Source organism: Astatotilapia calliptera, chromosome 5 (genome assembly GCF_964374335.1).
Source record: "Astatotilapia calliptera chromosome 5, fAstCal68.1, whole genome shotgun sequence".
Taxonomy (NCBI): domain Eukaryota; kingdom Metazoa; phylum Chordata; class Actinopteri; order Cichliformes; family Cichlidae; genus Astatotilapia; species Astatotilapia calliptera.
This window is the reverse complement of record NC_137426.1, coordinates 20,429,382-20,451,186: the sequence shown is the minus strand read 5'-3', so window position 1 is coordinate 20,451,186 and position 21,805 is coordinate 20,429,382. Positions and strand designations below refer to the sequence as shown.

Genomic DNA, 21,805 nt, shown 5'->3' with positions numbered 1-21,805 from the left:
AGTTACACCTGAGGTCTACCTGTGAGATCACAGCCTTGAAAATGACTGTAAATGAGGTGTGACCTCATCAAATAAGAGACCAGTTTTCAGGACTGGTTTGTCCTTTGCATGGATGTTGCAGTACAATAAAACTTCTTCAAGCAATCCATCTTAAGAAACTTTATGTGCCTCTTAATTTTCCTGCTTTATTTGACTGATTGTGCTTAATGTGTCTGTGCCTGCCTGGTGTTTACTGTAAGTCCATATGTTGTGCTGTACTCTGAACTTCCCGTATTGATTCCTATGTTACTGTACGCACATCATGTCCAGAGCTGCAGCAGTTCATCCACACAGGTACCTCGTCCTTCACCAGGATGTTAGGACAACTTTGGGGAAAGAGATTCATTATTAAAGGCATGGTAGCACTGAATGAGCCATCAAGTCAGGTTAGGTAAAAGTGAAGGAAAAAACGTACCTATTTATGTTTTTTGCCTGTTAACAAACAAACTAAAACATTCCACTAAAAATGTGTCCAAAGACAAACTTTGGAAGACCTCCAGATAACCTGGAGAACCACTGTTTTAATATCAGAAATGTTGGCTCATTGGAAGCAGAATAAAAATCAGCTTCGATAAAGATGATGAAATGTTGAAGCTTGTGTAGCCGAGCTGTCATCTCACTGCTTTCATGTTGGGTGCTTGTTTTTTGTCTTTTGAATCAGAGACTGGCCATAAGAGACAGAGAGACAGAGAGCAGGAGAGGAAATGTGGCACACATCCACCTCTGCTGTTTGCACCCCTCACATCAGATCAGCTCTCGGATATAGTTGCATTTCCTTTCCTCACCAGCGAGGCTTGCACACAGCCTCTTCCGGTCATTTGGAGCCGGACAGCAGAGTGCGTTCGCCCGTAGCTCAGCGTGTTAAGGTGGATGTCTGTGAGCTCGCGGGTCGCCGACGATAAAGATGATGAAGATGAAGAAGATGCATCTGTCCTAATCATCTCCGCGACTGGACTGCTTAGGACTTCTTTCTCTTTAAAAAACGGGAGAAAAAAAGGTAACGCAGAATCGCGTCCGCCCGCTGGGACAAATGTAAATGCTTTGATAACTGATATCAGGGAAACGACTAACACACACACTTAACTTTTAGACTATTCTGTTTATTTTGAATAATTTGACACATTGATTAATCGCCATAGTTTGTTATTTATTCTATGCTACGACACGATATGACACTGATAACATTTTTGCCGACATTCAACTTTTTAATGATCCAGCTGCGCAAATGCACCACGCCTCTCTGCATTAGAGCGCGGGTTTGCTTTAATGGCATGAGACTCTGCATCATTATCATGTCATATTATGTCCTGACAGCTGATTTATTGATCACGTGGCCCAATGTGTGATTACAGATCCATGATTTTCCACTGTGAAAACTAAGAGAACATCCAGAGTCCCTGCAGTGCGTAGTGCTGGCGCCATGGTGGGCTCCATCGGCTTTTTTTGGCCTGCTGCTGTTGCAGTGTTAAAACGAAGGAGCTGCTTTATTCTGCACTTGACTTTGCTGTTACCAGCAGTGAGAGCCAGTGGGCAGCTAACTGGAAGCCCCCTGGTTTGTCAGAAGACTTGTTTGTGTGCTAGCACCATCATCAGCTGCTCCAAGCAGAATCTAACAAATGTTCCCAACGCTCTTCCATCGTATGCAGCTGTGCTGGACCTCAGCTTCAACTTTATCACCAAGCTCCAAGCTGATTGGACCGGCATCAGACTCGACCAGCTGCAAAGCCTGCTGCTCAGTAATAACAACCTCACCTTTCTCTCCACTGAGGCATTTGTGAATGTGAGAAAGCTTCGCTACCTGGACCTTTCCTTTAACAGCCTCCGCCTGCTGGACGAATACATTTTTGAGCCGCTGGAGAATCTGGAGGTCCTGCTGCTTTATAAAAACCACATCTCTCAGATAGATCGCTCTGCCTTCTCTGGCCTCATCGAGTTGCAGAGGCTCTATCTGAGCCACAACCAGATCACACGCATCCTCGTAGAGCTGTTAAAGGGCCGAGGCAGGCTGAAAAGCCTTAGACTGCTGGATGTTTCCTCCAACCGAATTAAAGCTCTGCCCCTGGATGAGCTTCAGGCTCTGCCTGCCTGGATTAAAAACGGTCTGTACTTCCACAACAACCCTCTAACCTGCAGCTGTGAGCTGTATGAACTGATGGCACACTGGGAACTCAGGGAGCTCAGCCCTTCCACTGACTTCAGGAGCAACCACACATGTGTGACATCAGGCCAGCCGAAGGAAAAAATGGCCATACTAGATCTGACCAGACAGTATCTGAACTGCAGTGAGGTCAAAGGTTTTAAAAAAGAAGGCTATCTGGAGCAATCTTTGGTGTTAGACTGTGACACCAGACAGAAGAACATGGTGAAGAGATGGGTGCTGCCAGGAAACCTGACAGTGTCTCAAAACGAAACCACTTTCATCCGTAACGAAAGCAGCCTTAGGATTGGGCCCCTAAAGGTAGAAGACTCAGGGGTCTACACCTGCTATGCCACAAGTGATTCATTCAATGAGACGCTGTATGTAACTGTAGTGGTGTTTAATACCACCATGAGCAAAGGACTGGAGAATCTAAAAACAGCCTACACCACCCTTGTAGCGTGTCTGATCAGTCTCGTCATGATTCTCATCTACCTCTTTTTCACACCGTGTCGCTGCGCTTGTTGTCCAGGTCAGAACATGGAGAAAAATGACGGCAAAGACAGCCTCCACTCTTCAACTGTCAGTCTCTCCCAGGCACACGAGGAGAGATGGCAAGAGAGGGTGGGAGGTGGAGGTTTCCTCTACAGACACACGGCCTTCCTGGAACCTAAAGAACAGCTGGAGCAGAATGGGAGGCTGAATCCAATAAGTGAGGAAGATGAGGAGTGGCAGGGGGCCAACAGGGGCAGAACAAGGTCTGATGTCAGCTCGGTGTGCTCCAATTCTCCTATGGTCATATGAAATAAGAGCGATGCCGCTGCTTCTTTGTATTCTAAGAATGTGAGCAAAATATCAAAAGTGAGCATCTTCCAAACAAAGCTTTAGTTGACTCGAGACGGTGGTGCCGATCCAGTAACATAAGATTCAAATTGATTTTAATCTTTTGATTAAATCACTTTTAGGCCTTTCCATTTGTGATGCGTCTTAACAATTCAAATGACTCCTCTGTGAAGGCACAGAGCGCTATATTTCTGGTAGAGAACTGGGGTTTTTTTTCATAAATGCAACACGTGTTCCCTAAAAATGAGAATATATGAACTTTAAATATTGTTTGCGTTCTTAAAAATGCTTACCATGTAGACATTAACCACCAAGCAGCGCTTAGTAGACTACTTAAAGGCATTACTGAGAGAAGGTCACCTCAGAGTAGCCAGTAGCCTGCATGTTAAAGATATGGCCTTTCTTGCAATTGGGATGAAGGTGCTGCAAAGGTGAGAAGTTCTGAATTTGTTGAATAACGTAGAAAGGGAGGCTAATTTTTATGCAAAGCTTGCAGAACTCACTCTGTTACTATTATTATGCAATATTTCTGCTATATGTAACATTCCTAAACTTCACAGAAAACAGTGCTGTTAATAATTACACTTATGCAACTTTTTCAGTTAAATTTCTTTTTAGATGCAAGTGCGATTTAATGTTTAAACAGCAATATGTGTTTTTTGCAGTGATTTTGGCCTTAAGATGAAGTGCTTTTAAAAGCAGCTCTGATTAAATATCATATGCAGGTATACTTTTATTATCATTTAAAATGAATTCTAATTTCTGACAAATTTAGTTGACTTTTTGTCTCATAAAATATTATTTATATTGCTCCAGTTCACAACAGCTGCTGTCTGAAGGCACTACTTAAAAATAAATCTTTAAAATGAACCAGACTAGCTCTTCATATCCTCCTGAGAACCGGGGAAAAATGAATCTTCCCACTGAACTTTTTTTGTAATTTCCACCCTCTTTGGGGCTAAAAGAGGCCACCCAAACACATAAGATATAGATGGATAGACCAGGATGTCCTCTATTTAGTACACCAGGGCTTATTAGCATAGCTCAAATAAGTCAAACGATATCAACCAAAAACAAACGTCCATTAGAGAAGACATAAATGAATAGGCTGGTTCTCAGGATATAAACACTCAGCAGCTATTTTATCAGTATAAACACAATTATTGACTGTTATTTGGCAAATTTATTCTCATCCAGTATGCATACATTTCCAGTAAACAGTGCTGTTGTTGAGCGTCAGTAATCTGCAGTAAATATTGATGAACTCTTGATGTCATTGTCTGATTGATTAGCAAATAGCATGCCAATAGCATGAATACAGTCTCATTTAAAAAGAAACTATTCCACCGACTAAGCTTCAGGTATAGTTACTGTTATCTGTGGATTATGCAGAAAAAACAAATCCTGGTTCCTGGTTCATAAAGAATTCATTGCAATAAGCTAAAGTTAAACACATATTCCAGACGACAAAAACAAAATCAGCCAGCTGAATTTAGCTACAAATAAATGCCACCATTTTATTATGTTCTATATGAGCGAGTTATTAGATGTAAACATTACAGTCAAACTGCTCGATTTTAGAGGTTGGGTTCAAATTAAATTACCAAAGATTACAGAATAATTCGAGTAAAAGAAAATAGTATAAATAGTATTGTTTTGTGAGTTTGGATGGATGAATCTTAGAAACGTATGGAAGCTGCTCTAGATGGAAAACCTGAAACTGATTGATAATGCTAACAAACATAACAATAAGTTTCCAGTTGAGCAAGTTTATTTGCATATTTTGTTATCACACTGCGACAAAATATCGTGTTCAGTGTCAGGTTTCAGAATGGCAACATGAACACACATACTTCCATACTGAAGAGTAAATAGCAGCCTGGAAGAGCCTGAGAGCGAGTACCATCCACTGAATGCTTCTGGGCATTAGTGCCCAACCCTAAGCAAATCAGCCGATGCCAGCCACAAGCCAGAATTCTCATAAACACTGTCAGAAATAGCAGCTGCAGCCAACACTCGGGCCCCTGTGGCTGGCTGACAGCTGAAATATAAATGTAGATGTAGCAGTTTTTCAAACAGATGTCCAACAGAATCCTCTTAAAAGGACTAGAAGCTCATATTTTACCCTGGCTGGTGCAACCACAAAAGCTGTGTTACACTGTGCAGAAAGGGGTGTGGATGAAAATCAATGAAGACCAAAAATAAAGTTTCAAATAAATGCAACTTATAATAATAAAAAAACAATAATAATACATTCAGGCTGTTCATTTCAGGTCACAATGTTAGCAGTAGAGCATCGTAATTGCTACACAATCTCTGGATAGTCAAAGTTGCGTTATAAAGGGTATGTATGTTAATGTTGAAGGTACAGTGATGTTTATGCACTTCTCATGGTGCTTTTTCAATATAACCTCGGTGTAATCACGATAAATGTGTCTGTGGGAGTTTAAGCTCATGACATCGTCAGAATCTAGCATGTCTGTTAAATATTATAATGTAGCAACACAACCGGAGGAACTTTTCAGTCTGTCAGAGGAGGCACATATGTACTATGTCATCATGTTGGACATTATAATAACCAAAGACGGAGCTACGTGTGACAAATCATTACCTACATGTTCAGTGTTTACAGTCAGTATATTGTCAGTGTGCTGAGTTCACCTGCTGTATTTTAATATATGCAATCCTGAATAACGACTTATTGCATTTCATTGTTTGCTCTGTGTATCTTGTTTATTGCTGTACTCCTCATGTAGTTCACAAACAACAAAAATAAACATGATGTAAAAAGAGACGTGTGCAGTATGTCCTGTGACATATGTGCAACTGCAGAACTTTCACTGTCATGTGCAGCCAACAGCTTGTTAGCTCAGCTTCACACAAACAGTGGAAATACAGAAACAAGGTAAAATCACTGGCGTGGCTCTGTCCCAGGCTTAGAGAATCCGGCTAACTTATTAATTGTGACTTTGCAACTTCTTTAACATGCATAAAAAATAAAGACTTGAAATGTTGTAATGTCCTAGTGCAAAGGCACCTTTCATTTTTGCTCTGCAGTTTTTGTTTGTGTTAAAGATGCCTTAAAGGCAGATTTTAACATGTTTGGACACAATCCAACCAGTTGTGCTGTTCTGCAAAGCTAAGTAGCAGGTAACTGAATCCTTAAAGGTATGCACACTAGAATAAGGGGCAACACAGCAACAAAATTATTACTTATTAATAATTTAAAATATTAAACTCAGAGGGAAATTCCTTCTCCAAGTCCACAAAACACATGTAGACTGGTTGAGCAATGCACTCTCAATTATCCTAGAGAGGGTAAAGAGCTGGTCCAGTCTTCCACGACCGGGACAAAAGCCGCATTGTTCCTCCTGTAGCTGAGTTTCGACTAACTGTCAGACTCTCCTTTCCAGCACCCTCGCATAGACTTTCCTGGGGAGGCTGAGGAGTGTGATCCCCCATAGTTGGAACACACCCTCCGGTCCTCCTCCTTAAAGATGGGAACCACATCCCAAGTCTGCCAACATAAAAGTGCTGCCCATGATCTCCATGCAACATCGTAGAGGCAAGACAGTCCTACAACATCCAGAGCCTTTAGGAACTCAGTGTGAACCTCATCCACTCCAGGGGCTCTGCCACCAAGGAGCTGTTTAACTGACTCAGTGATCTCACGCCCAGTGATGGACAAGTCATCCCCCTCGTCTCCAGACTCTGCTTCCTCTAGGGAAGATGTATCAGTAGGATTAAGGAGATCCCTTCCACTGCCTGACAAAATCCTCAGTTGAAGTCAGCACTGCATACAGTGCAGGTAGAGGACCACTTTCCCCTCCTGAGTTGCCTGGCGGTTTGCCAGAATCTCTACGAGGCAGTCCAAAAGTCTTTTTCTGTGGCCTCTCTGAACTCCTCCCATGCCCGAGCTTTTGCTTCAGCCACTGCCGTGTTTCATTTGGCCTGTCTGTACCTATCAGCTGCCTCTGAAGCCCAGTAGGACTCCTTTCACCACCGGTGTCCACCATCTCAATCGAGGGTTCCCGCCATGACAGGCACCAACCAGCTCAGTGCAGCATGTCTGTCCAGCATCCTACCCGGCCACCTGATCCAACTCACCGCCAGGTGAGGCTGTGGTCAGTTGACAGCTCAGCCCCTCTCTTCACCCAAGTGTCCAGAATATACAGCTGTAGATTCAGAAGGCCAGATACGCTAGACTATTGTTTGGCTTATAAGCGCAGAGAACAGTCAAGACCCATTCCCTGAACTGCAGGATCAGGGAACAAACCCTCTCATCCACCGGGAAAAATCCAACATACAGGCAGCAGGGAAGGCAGGGATACTAAGATACCCACCCCAGCCCGCCGCCTCTCACCACAGGCAACATCAGACTGAGACAGACTCCAACTCCTCTCCAGGAGACTGGTTTCAGAGGCCAAGTCGTGTGTTGAGGAGAGCCCGACTATATCTAGCTGGTACCTCTCATCCTCACGATTGGCTCATGCTCCTTCTCCACCAGAGAGGTGGTGTTCCATGTCTCAGTCAATAGCCAAGAAATTATGCTTTACTTAAATTTATTTACAGTCTAATTATTTATTTGTTTGCTGTAAAAACCTGACTTGTTACATCCTTATTCTAGTGTCCCTACCTTTAGGAATTTGAAGATAAATATATTTAGATTGTCGTTTCGAATAAAATATATTAAAATCGATTTAATTGTTGGGAAATGATGCCCTTAGTTGTGGACCATAATTTAAAGTGTTTCTATCTTTACTACTCAGGGCCACTGACTCTCTTATCAAGAAAGAGAGTCTTAATCAGAGAGTATTCCAATTCAAAATGTAAAACTGTTCCTTTAACTTTGGCTCTGACTGATCAGACTTGGCCTGACTGTTGTGTCCTTCTAGGCAAAGATTAATTTTCACTTGCTGTCCTAGTTAGTCTGCAGGAAATCCTCTGGCTTCAGTTTCTAAATTACGTTATTGACCCAACCTTGTTCACTTGAGTGAAATAGGAGACCACATGGACTGCTGGGGTGGAAGCTGGGAGTCGTATTTGTTGCATCTGTGCCTGAAACATGCCGGCTTCTGGCCACATTTGAAGTTGCTGGATTTTCAACCTTATTTGGATTGTTGACCACAGTATGTCCCAGAGGAGAGTGAACTCGCTGTGCTGTATTCAGTTTCCTCTGCCAATCACAGTCCAAGACAGAGCTGCATTATATCAGCTTCTGACAACCTAGTGTTTCCATCTTATTACTGTAAACTTGCAATTTACACACATAAAACACATCTAATTTTATGTGGAACATAATATATGACACTTGTTCATGTGACCGTCTGTCATGTGTGTGAAGAGGGTGCACTGTGACACCTCACTGGCTGCCCTGCAACTCATCTCCTGGATAAATGATTGAAGAGGTCTGCGGGGATGTTCGTGCTCCCTGTCTCAGCAGGCGCTTTCTCATATTACCACGCTTACTCACAATACACCCAACACTACCCAGGTGTGTGTGAGACTAGGCTTAAAGATCTGAAAAACGCTGGACAAAAACACAACACTGAATCAGGATCTGCAAAGTATTTAATTCATAAAAAGCCCAAAGGAGACAGAAAGGGGCTGACAGTGGCTGATCTGTGTGATGATGCAAGCGTTTAAATGGGAAAGAGCTACATGATATGCCAGATTATTATTAGAACAAACGCAGCTGTCTGAAGAAAATATCAGATCGCTGAACATCACACACACACACAGATGGCAGTGACTGTGGGCCTGCTGACAATGAATGAATGGCGTCTTTGCTCGGTGGCTTAAAGGCTGAATTCTAAGTGAGATGACTCATCCTCTCCTCAGGCCACTCCCAGGAGAATCACATGAATGGGGAAGCGACTGAAGCAGCAGTTGAGCGAGTCTACTGCCATCTAGCGGCCACCAATTCCCTGACATGGAAGGATTCATTCTTCCCTCTGCAAAAATATTCTTGGACACTTCTCAGATCATTTTTTCATGCTTGCATGGAGTATGTAGGATTTGCCCTGATGTTGTATAAGATGAAATGTTTTTTTGGTGGTCTCAAAAGCAGAGGATGGAGGCTGGTGAAAGAACAGATCAGTCACTTTGATACTGTTGTCTTTCATTATTTGTTAATCTTATATTGGTGTTCCCAATGTTTCAGTTTTTCACTCCATCGGGACAGAGCGGAGCCCGTCGTGCTCAACAATCATGGCCGATGCACTCTAAAGACGACTACACGGCAGGAGAAATGTTTTCCTCTTGCAGCAGCTGCCAGATCGAAGCAACTGGAACAACTTTTCACTTCAGTTGCACAAACATCTGGGAGCACACTCATAAACATTTTCTCCAGAATATCTCCGGCCTCATAGCTTAACCTAAAAAGGAATAACACGCTGGGAGTGATTTATAAAAGTGCAGGAGAAATATAAACTCTGAGCTCGATGAGATGAAGAACACAACGCAGCCCCGGTGGTGAAACTGCACAGTTAGGTTCAATAAGTATTTGATGATGACACACTTTGCCTCTGTGCACCAACACAAAGGACACTAAACACATTTTTAAGAAAAGCATTGACATAACTGTTCATTTTACAACCATTTACCCCATTTTTAGAGGCTCCTGTCAACATGTTTAATCTTCCAAAAGCTTATAGATCCAACTGTGAGCCACACCTGTTCACAGGTGTCCTCACTTTCACTACATCCTGATTTAGTTTCTCTTATCTACTCTCTGGAAAAGTCCCTCTGAAGTGAAGAATACTGTTGCTGCCTTTATCTGGCAAACGCAACGTTAGTTGTGCAATCATAAAGATGACCGTCTCCTATTTGTGTCAGAATGAACGTGTTCATCCTGCACACGGGAGACTGGATGTTACTTATGAGAAAATAGCTGAACTTTCCCCCCATATAAGCTACAAAGCCTCTGTTTAATATCGCTCCGCTCAATGCTGCCCTCCGGAGGACTGACGGTGTAAAAGGTTCATCATTCAAACAAATACAAAATAAATACAGACAATCAGAAACGTTTAAAGAACAGCTGCCTTTATTCAAGCACAAAATCAGCTGATGTTCACATTATTATGAGAAACAATAAAAAACTTTAATTAAGATTTGAATTTAATTAAGTTGTACTCACAGAGCCAGCGTCCCACAGTGTGAAGTGGGCTTTTTTTTTTTGCGTTCAGAGGGCAAACCACTGAGGATATTTTCATTCTTCTTTGCTTCTGTGTCGAGGGAATGACCTGAAACACTCAACATTTTGATTAGAAGCATCTTTAAAACATGTTCAAAACAAAAAGAACTGGATTTTCACAAAACAGGCCTAAAACTCAGTGAAACAGCAGAAACGTTTCCAGGTGTGCAGGTTTAGATTCAGAGCTGGAGGCGATGTAATAATACTCACACCAGTTGATATTTCTAATGATCACAAATGATGGCAAATTCCTTTGAAGTTAAAAGGCATGGTCCTGGGATACACTCACTCATTTGTTTTTCCACTTGATTTCAAACTGTTTCACTGAGTTTGCTCATTTTAATTTTATTTTGAAATGCTTACTTTTTTATTATTAATATGTGGAGGGTATTTATAAGACGGAAAAAACCCCAAATATTTTATCAACAGCTGACTCACAGTCACTCATGTGAACATCCTAAGCTTATTAAACATGCATAAACTGTCTCCTCGGCCATTTCCCCCTTTGTTTTCATTTATATGTGACTTTTTAAATGGTTCAGTTCATTCTTGTTGTGGTTTCCACACCTAATTTTAGTTCACTGTAACAACATCAAGCTTCAGTCACCTTTATCCCTGCAGAAATCCAAGCGCCTGCACCTCCTCTGATTTAGCAAGCAATCCCGTTGGCATGAACCTTTGCACCGACTAAACCTGAAGCTGTAAAACAAAATTTGCACGCCTCATGTACCGCGGCGAGCAGCGCAGAATACAGTAAACTAAACAGACTGCCATCATAACGAGTAAGAACTGAGGCTGTTGTGACTGACAGCACCTGCTGATGGCTGATCGTACTGCACGGCATCTATTCAGCACTATTTTCACTGGGAAATACTGCAAGTTTAGTACAAGCACAGCATTGTTAATACCAATACGTTTAACTTATAAAGGCAGCTTATGTAGAGAAGAGCAATGTGCAATGATTTATGAGATGAATCATCATCAATTTGCAAAATCTGGATAAATTTTACTGACCAAGAAATCACTGTGATTTTTACTTTCCACAATAATTAGTTAATAATACAAATTTAAGACACATTTCAGCTTTTCATGTATTTTAAAACTGGAAGAAATTTTTCTAGTGTATGTCTGAGTTATAGTTTTTCATTTTCAGAACAAATATTTAGTAAAAGCTCAGAGGGTTCATTCTGAACTTGGATGATGGAAAAAGTACTGATCCTAGTATTCCAGTATCCATCCGATACCATCACTGGTATCAATACTATCATTATCTGGATCAGCCGCAGGCCTCTAACATTGACATCTTTCTCTCAGAGCAGGTAAGAGCACTTACAAATTATAATGGTCTTGAGATCTACTTTTCCCCATTTTTGTAATGTTTAGTTTACCGTGTATTTGTATTATATATACACATATATTCAGTTATTACAGTTTTGGATTTTCTTTACCTTCTATTTTTATTTTACTTTAACTTTACTTTCCAGAGTACGTTTGTTCATTTTAGAGCATTCACCAGAGACAAGATTTCAGATTATCAGTGTCGATGCTACAATATAAAGACCGAACTTTTGAAAGCAGTCGACTCACAGTCCTGTAGGCTTCCAAAGCCTCGTCAGGCAGGTTGTGCTAACAATTTTTACCAAATTCTAAAACTTTTTTTTAAATTTTAGTTTTCAAAGTTCACAAAATTGTTTCTTTTTCAAAAGTCAATTTTTTTTTTATACCTATTTTAGTTTTTAGTGAACTATAATAATCTTGCCTGCATTACATTGTCCTTCTGTGTCACTCAGAGACTCTCAGGCCTGCTGAAGCATTGTTCTTTAGTGCACCTGGACCATTTCCATTTTCTTGGCTGTTCCCATTTACTCTGTTATTTTATTTATTTATTTATTTTACATCTATGAGTTTCACTCCTGCACATATATTTGACTTTGAAAAATCAAGGTTTCAATTAAAGGCAACTACAGCACCGTCTCACTGAGATTAAACTTTACTCACATGTTAATGCACGCAAAGGGGCAGAGCTTAATTTTAAGTACCTTTTGAAATGAAATTAAATCTTTTGCTAGGTTACAGCAGTTTATGGGATGTAAAACCACAATTTGGTGAGACAACAGGAAAGAAACGTTCACCGACTGTCACTGACAGAAACTGTGACAATGTTAGCTCAACACTAATCTCTGGCTTTTATGCTTTTAACAAAATCAGAATTATTGTAATTTTACTGCATGTTAACTGATTTATTTTGCTATTTTTTTCTCACCCCTGCACTTACCAGCTTTTACTTAAGCAACAGTGTGCCTGTGGTGTTCTTTGACATTACAATACGTACCCGCTCGTGTCGTTGTGGCCATCAGTATACGTTACCTGAGGGGTGGGAGCAGCCAGGAGGCGTAAAGCTGTTACGCTTCACGCCTCCCCCTCCAGGGGACACCTTGAGCTGGAGCACCGTGCAGATACTTGGAGCTGAAGGGTAGCCGTCCCTTTTGTTTGAAGAACAACCAGGAAACTACGATGGGAGTCATCCTCTCGTCTCTGTGCTTTCATATGCAGTTTGCCACACAATCTTTTTAAAAGTGCATAAATCATCAGATCAACAAACCAACTAAAAGATTAGGATTCCCTGCTCAGGCCTCAACCGGGGCGATCTCTCGTCTCCACTGCGCTTCCTTTCCGATATTTGGCAGACGCCGTCTCACTGCCTCGACCTCCTCTCCGACAGGCTGAGGCAGCAGGTCTGGCCCTAGCACGGAGATCTTCTTCTTTAAAACTCCGATGCAAGAACAATAAGCAACTACACAAACACTGCTCCTGCTGCAGATGCTGAACAAACACACTGTGCACCAGTGCGCTGCTGGAACCAGATGAGGGGAGGAAGAAAAAGCTCCCGCTGAGACGAGCCCTGTTGAGAAACAGCTCTCAGATGAGCAGGTTCTGTGTCACACCTCCGCACGCACAAAGGCGACCGAGGAATAAGCCACAGGTCTGAGGAGGCACAGGGACTCTACATTTTCCTTTCCCAAACAGGCTGCACAAAGTATTCTAGCACCGCCAAATTTCAATCTCAATGAAGGTCATATGGAAAAGCTCTTCACAAGAGAGGTCACCGAACACATGTCGAGCATCACGAAAACACAGAACTGAGAGGCTTTCCCTTGATTCTCACACTTCCTCTCACGTCTGCCGGGAAGCCTCCTGCTGTCAAAGTGAAAGCCTTTTTTTCCCCTTTTCTCTCTCTCTCTTTTTTTTTTTAAAGACTTTCACAGAAAATTCCAAGAACAGAAAAAGGTCACAAAAGTTGTCTTCCGAGGCACTCGTGTTTCCCACGAAAGAGTAAATTTATTAAGACAAGATGTATGAAGTGCACGTTGCACTTTGCGTGTTTTTGCTGACAGGTATACTTCTTAGGCCCATGAGCATTGATGATCTCCATTTCTCTCTCTCTTCAGATATCCTGAGTATACAGCACAAATCACTCTTTATCCATTTGAAACACAGTACTCAAATCAAAGCATGAAAAACAATCATTATGAGTCCCTTTTTGAAGGCGGCAAGTATGGCCAGTTGAACATGGCCTCCGTTCCTCGTGTGTGTGGAAACGTACGCCAAAGTCCTCTGATCGAACTGCAACATTTTCTTTTTTGGAAACTCACAATCAGGCAAAGAAGAAGAAAAAAAAAAAAAAGACCTGTGCATGGTATACAGCTCTTCAGTTGGAGGTTACATCATTCTTTTTTTTTAAAAAAACAAAACAAAAACAATATGCTTTCTTAGGGTAGTAATTGTAATCAGTGAGTTAAAACATGACAAACTGAGTGAGGCATCTGATCAAACAATAAATGCTCAACCAAACTGTGGATAATTAAAAAAGAACAAAAAAAAAACAAACAAACCACACAACGGAGAAGGGAAGGACACAAAAAGCAACCCCATACTTCAAAATAAGAGCCCGACAACACAGACTAGCCTTGTAAAATTTGCATTGAGACTGCGGGGGAGTTGATTTAGCTCGTTACTAAAATATTAAAAGATAACGATAAGCAAAAAATTTCAAACACACACACGAAAAAAATCTAGTCCTCGGGTTTTGGACTTTTGATCAATCAGGGAGCATTTTTCACAATTTCAGATGGATAATAATAATAATTTAAAGATCAATCAGTAGTTGGATCCTGATACGCCTTTGAGAAATGAAAGCTCGCAGAGCTTGCTGCTTGTGTCCATCCCCTCACAAACGGCTGCTGCTGGTACAAGTGCTTGGTGAAAATTGTGAAAGCACCGATGACAAACCTCCACTTAGTCATAAAGTAACATGACTCATGAAACATGGCGCACACACACACACACACACACACACACACACACACACACACACACACACACACACACACACACACACACACACACACACACACACACGCGCGCAACTACACATACACACACAAAAGCACTGGTAATGTAAATTATACTTGAAACTCCTGATGCTCTCGTGTACCTTAACTTTACACATGAATATCCAGAAGGAGTGATGGAGTGATTTGGTCTGTTTAACTGCTCTTTCTGCTATAATTTGACATCTTAAAGATCATTTACTGAAAGTTGGAATTTGGAAGTCTTCAAAATTTTTTTTACTTGGTCACAAAAAAAAGAAAACCAAATACATACGAACATCTGGTGTAGGTCAATTACTGGCCAACGGATAATGCTTTAAAGCAAATGGACTTCCTTAATCAGGAGAAGAAAAGAAAAAAAAGAAAACAGTGTACATGAGTTTGATTTCAAATACCAAAAATGAGGCTAAATGCTCTCTTCTGGATCTTCAGCTCATTGTTGTAGGCAGGAGTTGTGTGAAAAGCACATAAAGGACCTGTTCTTTTTAAACGATAAGGCAACACACACAGTACTGATTCACAGACCTGTAGTTCACTCTGGACTCACCTTAGGATAGTACCCTTCAGGTAATGTGCATTTAATCTAAATATCTAAATAGTAAAGGCAAACTTTCACCTGATTTAACAATCAAATTCATCAACTTATAAAAATGTACTTAATTCAGTTTGACTTTAATTTTATAAACTTTCACCAGGATGAAATAGAAGCAGGTTAGAGAGCTTAAAATCTGCATCCTGCTGTTTGTCTCCTGCACTGCTTTAATACCACTTCTTCTCCCTGTGTTTACATCTCACAGTTTAACAGTTTTGAGTGTGACATGAAACATGTTGTTGTTGTTGTTGGGTTTTTTTTTCTTTCTTTTTTTTTTTCATGATGCTCCTCTGATAATAACCATTACCAAGTAGTCATCCTCTGATTTGGCAAAGGCTTTGGCAGAGGCATCCAAGAACTGCTGGGAAAACTCACATGGGGGAAAAGCGTGTAGTACTCCTCCGTGGTCCTTGTCACGGCCGCCCCCAGCGGGGAGGCTGATGATACCTGCCGCCTCCTTCTGCTTCAGGTAGGACACCAGGTTCTTCAGGGGTCTCTCGGTGGAGTTGACGGCGTCCTGGGCACCGCTGTCGTCGGATGTCCAAGGCAAAGCGAGGAGGATGGCGTGTCCGCTGGACCCGGCGGCCTTGATGCGACGGGAGACCTCGTCCAACTTCGGCTGGTCCAGGCGCAGGCGCTGGCTGATCTTCAGTTGGGAAACTTGGCCCCCTTTAGAGCCGTCCACCAGCAGACTGGCAGCCACCTTCATGTCCCCTTCCAGCAGGTGCAGTGAGGTGGGGAAGCTGCTATTCTTCAGCAGGAGGACGCCCTGCCAGACCTGACTCTGCTTCTGTTTTTCAGCATCTGGGTCAGGCTGCTGACCGGGTTTGGAGGAGTTTGTAGAGGAGGAAAGATGTTCTGAGCGGTCCTCCTTCTTCGCTGGGCTCTTGGAGGAGTCACTGACTTTGTGTTTGCGCCCCTTCTCGGAGCCGGAGCGTGGCTCTGATGGGCTGCGTGTTCTCCTTTTTTTGTCCACAAACCCAGCGTCCAGGCTGTTCTTCCTGTCTTTGACTGGGGAGGTTCTGCCAGAGCGAGGCAAGCGTTCGGGGTCACTGTAGCGCCCCCCATCTCGGCTGCTCCCTCCCGGGCTGCGGTCCAGAGAGCTGCCATGACGCCGCAGACCAAAGTTACTGCCGTCAGGGGAGTGCTCCAGCCGCCAACCGTCATCTAAAGGTCTCTTTGTGCGGGCCAAATCTCTGCTTTGCAACTCCCGCTCCCGTTCTAGTGACCAGCTCTCATGGGAGCGCCTGTCCAGACGGTCTGCCGGGTCAAAACCTCGCATCCTCTCGTGTGCACCGAGGCCAGACCATTCAGCAGGGTAGAGATCCCGGTCTCTGAAGCGAGCAGGAAGTGGAGGGGACCGCTCTCTCGCTCTCACTGGATCAGAAAGGCGGTGTGAATATGGCTCGGTGGCTAATTCATAGTGTGGCAGGGGGAGAGGAAGCTGCGTATACTGCTGCTGCTGGTAGCGAGTCTCTGCTTCTGCAAAGTCCACTCTGAGTCTCCTGTCGGGGCCACCGAGAGGGAAGCCACGCATGTGAGTATACCCAGCCTGAGCAGCATCCAGGCTCTCATACTGGATATAAGCCCACGCATCACCTTTCCTGTAGTCTATAGTCCTGATGGTCCCGAAGCGGTCAAACTCTTTGGCAAGTGCAGCAAGTGGAACCCAAGGCCCGAGCCCCCCCACCCACAGCCTGGTCGAGGGCGTAGGTTTCCCATATCCTATTTTAATCGGGCTGTGGCCCAGGATTTTCCCAGCCATGGCCACTTTGGCCCGATGAGCCATGTCAAGGTTCTCAAACTTGATGAATCCATAGGTGTTGCTCTGGCCTCTCACTGTGCGCTTAATGTCCACCTCTGTAATCACTCCAAACCTGTCAAACGCCCTTCTCAGGTCACTCTCCGTCACAGTCACGTCCAAATTGCCCAAAAACAAAGTCCTGTTTGCCCTCTGGTCGTCCTCGGGGCTCAACATGTCCTCATCGCGGAAACACTCGGGAATGTAAGGCGGTCTGTTTCTGCCTTCATACACGGGAAAATCTCTGTCTCTGTCCACATCTCTGAGGTGAGGAGGCGGCAGAGGGGGAGGGGGCAGACGGCCCAGAGCCAGCTGCTGTAGCCGGTAGTCTCTGAACCCCATGCCTGAGGGAGACAGAGCTTTCTGAGCGTGTAGGGGTCTGTGTCCCGCGGGGAAACCGTCTTTAGCAACGGGGGAGCGGCTCCTCCGTCTGCTCATGTAGACGGTCTCTATTTTCAGCGGCCGATCGTACAGCACCAGCTTCCCGCGGGCGTGTTTGGCAGCCCGGGCGTCATCGGGTCGCCTGAAGTTCACAAACGCGACCCTCTCGTCGTTTTCTCGGGTCATTTTAACGCTCACGTCCCCAAACTTCCTGAACTCGTGGAACAGGCCGTCCTCTATTTCCTCGTCGTTGAGCTGGGAGCCCAGCTCGCTAATTTTCAAAGTCTTGTACTCACTTCCTGGGTTTGACGGAGGCCTTAGGTCGCTGCGTGAACCCGGCCTGGAGGATTCCGCGGCGAGGTCAGCGCCACCGTGCGGCTTGTTCCCGGAAACAACTCCGTAGTCGTAGCCGCTGCTAGTCCGACTGGATGTGCTGTGTCCGTCCGAATCCCTCAGGTCTCTTTTGTCGTTGTGTAAGCTCCTCCTGGATGAAGAGCCGCTGTAAGCAGAGCCGTTACCCGTGTTGCCGCTAACAGCCGACAGGGCTCCGCTCTTCTTGCTGCTCAGGTGGCTTCCTCCTCGGTCTCTGCTATCATCCAGCGCCCGGGAGCGCTTCTTCATCGGCGATCGCTCTTTCCCCTTCATTTCTAAAAGCCTGATCCGCTTTAATGAACTCTACTACTGAAATCGAGCTGAACTTAAAGCGCTTCCCACTGCACTCTCAGGCGAGCAACGTAAGCGCCATGTTGGATTACTTGCACTACTGTACAGGAAGTCCCGCCTACCTTCCTGTAAAACAAGCCGATTGGCGCCGTGGCTTGTCAATCCATAAAAAAGGAAACCAGCTCACCTATTATAAAAGAGGGTGCGGCTGTGTTGCTGAGGTCAAAGTACAGTCCTGCAGGCAGAAGCTTATTTTAAAACAGGTTGTGGCATTATGGTTGAAGCACTGCATAAACAGAAGAGGCCCAAAGCAAGAGAACACTTGGCTTTGAGATTACTATAACTTTTATTTTCTTATTGAAATATAAAATAAAAATCTAATATATTTTTTTTATATTTTGAAGATTTAGTTTAAAAGTGGCGTAATGCCTGCACAGGAAGGCTGCAGGTGCCCTTGAAGTAAGTACACTGATTTTGTGATAATACCAGACAGGAAAACAGTGGCGGGGGGGGCTGACTGCCATAATAGGATCAAACAAGTTATTTGCATCCTGCGGTGCTGTGTCTGAAATAGCCCGGTAGGTGCAGCTGGCCATTGCCCCTATTCGAAGAACAGAGTTGTAGAAATGTGATGAGCTGAGGAGACAGTTTTTAGATTGAAGTGCACGCTTTAACTGAGAGGTAACTTGCAGGATGATCTGTAAGATTTGAATAGTCTGATTTTCTAAACCGTAATCACACTTTCATTTCTGGCCTTTAGGTATGATGAGAACCAATCAAGAACCTGATCTGTTAAACCGAGTGAATCAGATATTTTCAGTATCCTCTTTCCTTCAGACTGCTCGTGTTAAATGTCACAGTGGCGATTTCTTAGACTGCTCAGTCTGCTAGTTATTGTAAGCACAATTTATTCGCCATTAGAAGTGCAAACTGTGCTTTAAGAAGTGAACAGCGGTTAAAATCCGTTTATGTCCGTCTGTCTGTGACTTGCTGGCCCGCTGCATGCTGAACACAGAAACACCACCAGAGGGCAGAGAAGCTTCTTTTAACATCTTCAGTGAAACAGGAAATCAAAGAACAGACTGTCTCTATAGCAGAAACCTTTGGGTATCAGTGGTAGAAACAGCTCAGCTGGAAACATTTTCATGTCTAGTTACTCTTCTATACTACTCCAAGCAAAATATAAAACCATTATATCCTCCTGAAACCCAGCTTGTTCATTTATGTCCTCTGTAATGGATTTTTAGGTCCATTTGAGCTAACGCACCAAGTCCAGGAAATCCAGGTCTTTCCAGTGATTTCTCATGCATTTCGGTGGCTTCTTTTAGCTCCAACGAGACAGGAAATCACAAAAAAATTAACTGAAAGATACTTTTTTCCTTCAGTTCTCAGGATGATATTACATTTCTATTCTTAATTTAATTGTTACTGTAGTAGCTCTATATTACTCTCTTCCTGGGAAGATGTTTTCCACTTGTGATTAATCTTTCTTACTGTCGAATGATGTTCACACTTGCTGATTATCAATTCATCAAATGCATTTAGCAGCACCTAGCTGCTACTTACACTCTTCATTCATGTGGATGCAGTCAGGATGTGCTCAGTTTCACTGGACTGCAGAGAGTCCTGTGAAACGTTTTGGTCACATGATTGTAGCTCCTACTAAAATGAGATCACCATCTTCCACATTATTCCTATTATGTGGGATTCATTGTTAACATTGATAACACAGAGAGATAAAACCCTGAGGCACGTATGTAGGGCACTCCCACATGTAGGATTACAGGCATAATGACAGCAGGGCGGGAAATGGTTGTGCAGTTATTATGAACAGAAAAGCTTCCAGTTTCAAAGCATCTCCATCCACTTTCTTCATGCTCATTCAAATATAAATCCATGCCTAGCTACAGTTACATCAATATCATTAACTGTTTGCTCTGTCCAGCCCATCTCCAAATAAACAAAATCATGTCTTTTTGCCACATTTAAACCTGTATATTTGGGTTTTTTTCACAGTGAGTTTGACCTGATTATTTGCAGCACCAACTGTGTTGCACCAACAATGCTTTTTTTTTTTTTGTTAAGAGTGCTTTGCTGCAGGGGTATTTTAAAAGGATTATGTTGTCCAAAAAAATGGGGACAGGAGCTTTGTCCTCAACCCTGTGAGCTGGACAGGCCCCTGTTTGAGAGGCCATCTGGTGAGGTTCTTCCACGGAGAGTCACATGTCCCCTCACAGGTCCAGCAAGGCAATCTGCTGTCCAGTATTAAAATTGGTTTAGGAGTGTCTACAAAAACAGCATGAGTGGAGAAGTGTGGTGCCTCTAATCATTGAAGTAGAGCAAATAAATGACGTATAAACAGTGGCAATGGGTTAAAAGAGATTTTGTTGTAGCATGAACATGTTCATACCACAAAATAAGCAGCTGGAAACAGCAGTGTTGTCAGTAAGCGTTATATAAAGTGTTTGCCAAATGAAATCGTTTTAGGTCAAATTTCCCAAAGCTGCCGCTACAAATTCACAGAAATATTAAACCTCGACCACAGTGAAACAGATACGAGGTTCATCTGTTAATAACCCCTGAAAACAGAACTGCGTACCAAGGTTTTTGTTAATGAGCTGTCAAAGGGTAAATCTGGATTAGCGGAGGGGAAAAAACAGCTTTTAATGAGTTTCTATTTTGTGTGTTGCTTTTAGGTGAACATCGCGACCTGATCCACTGCTCCACAGCTTTCATCTGAAACAGATGCTTGGTAACAGATCTGCCTGTGCTTTTTCGGCATCCGCCAACCAAAGGACAGCCGGCCTTTCACCTGTGTAACCTGAGCCAGCATGGATGGAGTCATGATGAATTTCCAATCTTCAATAGAAACTCAATCCCACTGATGTCACTGAAATCACAGTCCTCGAATGAGACCTATCATTATGTCTGATTAATATTAATTAGTGAAAATCTTCTCACACAGCAGATTTTGAGTAAAATATGTGTAAATAATTCTTTGGAAAAAATATCTTGGAGTGAGCGCTGCACTAAGTCTGTCAGAGCTAAGCATGACCCACTTTCTCCTGTGTCCTGTGAACACCTGCACGACACCAGCATATCCCCACGCACTCATGCACAGGCAGCAGTTAATGCTGCCTCAACAGAAAATAATTTAAGAGCTAATAGTACGAGTCATGTGCATTTGCTGTGTTAAAGATACACCTGAATTATGACTTGCATGAAAACAACCTTTGTTTGATTGTGTTAATAGACGACTTGTGTCTTGTTTTTTGCCCGAAAATAATCCAGCAGAATTAGTGAAATGTCAAACATGTGGACAATCAGTTACTTTGACAAGCCTTTTCACACCTTTTAAATGTGTCCATACTCACTCGCCTACAGTAGAAATGTCAGTGATCGTGTAAGCATGTTTATTCAAGCGCTTGTACTGAGAATAATGGGCTGTGTAAACGAGACCACAGAGCCCAGTGCAGGGTGAAGCTTTTTTTAGCAGTTCAGAGTGACCCAGACAGCGCAAACCACGAACGAAGAAACAGCAGGGAGGGAGGGGGGAGAAAGAAAGGGATGGGACAGGGGGAATATAAATGAGACTAGAGTAAGGGAAAAGTACTGGGCGGATGTGGTGTTGCAGATGCATAATGCCTGAGCACATGTGAGTGGGTGTTGGGGAGCAGCAATGAATGCTGCGAAACAGCAGGGGGACGACGTGGAGTTGGAGACGACTGAAGGTGAACAGCAGAGATGTGTTGCGAAAGGGTGC

At 43.3% G+C, this 21,805-nt stretch overlaps 1 protein-coding gene, 1 long non-coding RNA gene and 1 pseudogene across 3 annotated transcripts; 2 read left to right on the top strand and 1 right to left on the bottom strand.

Annotated features, from left to right (window-relative positions):
• Positions 1 to 827: 827 nt before the first annotated feature.
• LOC113022491 (amphoterin-induced protein 1-like) lies at positions 828 to 5,813 on the top strand. Its single transcript, XM_026167941.2, has 2 exons — positions 828 to 1,036; positions 1,392 to 5,813. The coding sequence occupies exon 2, from the start codon at positions 1,460 to 1,462 to the stop codon at positions 2,978 to 2,980; it is 1,521 nt and encodes a 506-aa protein (XP_026023726.1). The 5' UTR covers positions 828 to 1,036; positions 1,392 to 1,459; the 3' UTR covers positions 2,981 to 5,813.
• A 9,516-nt stretch (positions 5,814 to 15,329) lies between these two features.
• On the bottom strand, positions 15,330 to 18,152 carry LOC113022490 (RNA-binding protein 15 pseudogene; annotated as a pseudogene). Its single transcript, XR_013909266.1, has one exon. The product of XR_013909266.1 is annotated as an RNA-binding protein 15 pseudogene (transcript).
• Positions 18,153 to 18,262: 110 nt separating this feature from the next.
• LOC145428916 (uncharacterized) lies at positions 18,263 to 21,354 on the top strand. Its single transcript, XR_013909267.1, has 2 exons — positions 18,263 to 18,501; positions 20,739 to 21,354. It is a non-coding gene; the product is annotated as an uncharacterized LOC145428916 (long non-coding RNA).
• The last annotated feature ends 451 nt before the right edge of the window (positions 21,355 to 21,805 follow it).

Excerpts from the sequence above, each read along its gene's own strand:
- LOC113022491 (XM_026167941.2), top strand. The coding sequence starts at position 1,460 with ATGGTGGGCTCCATCGGCTTTTTTTGGCCTGCTGCTGTTGCAGTGTTA.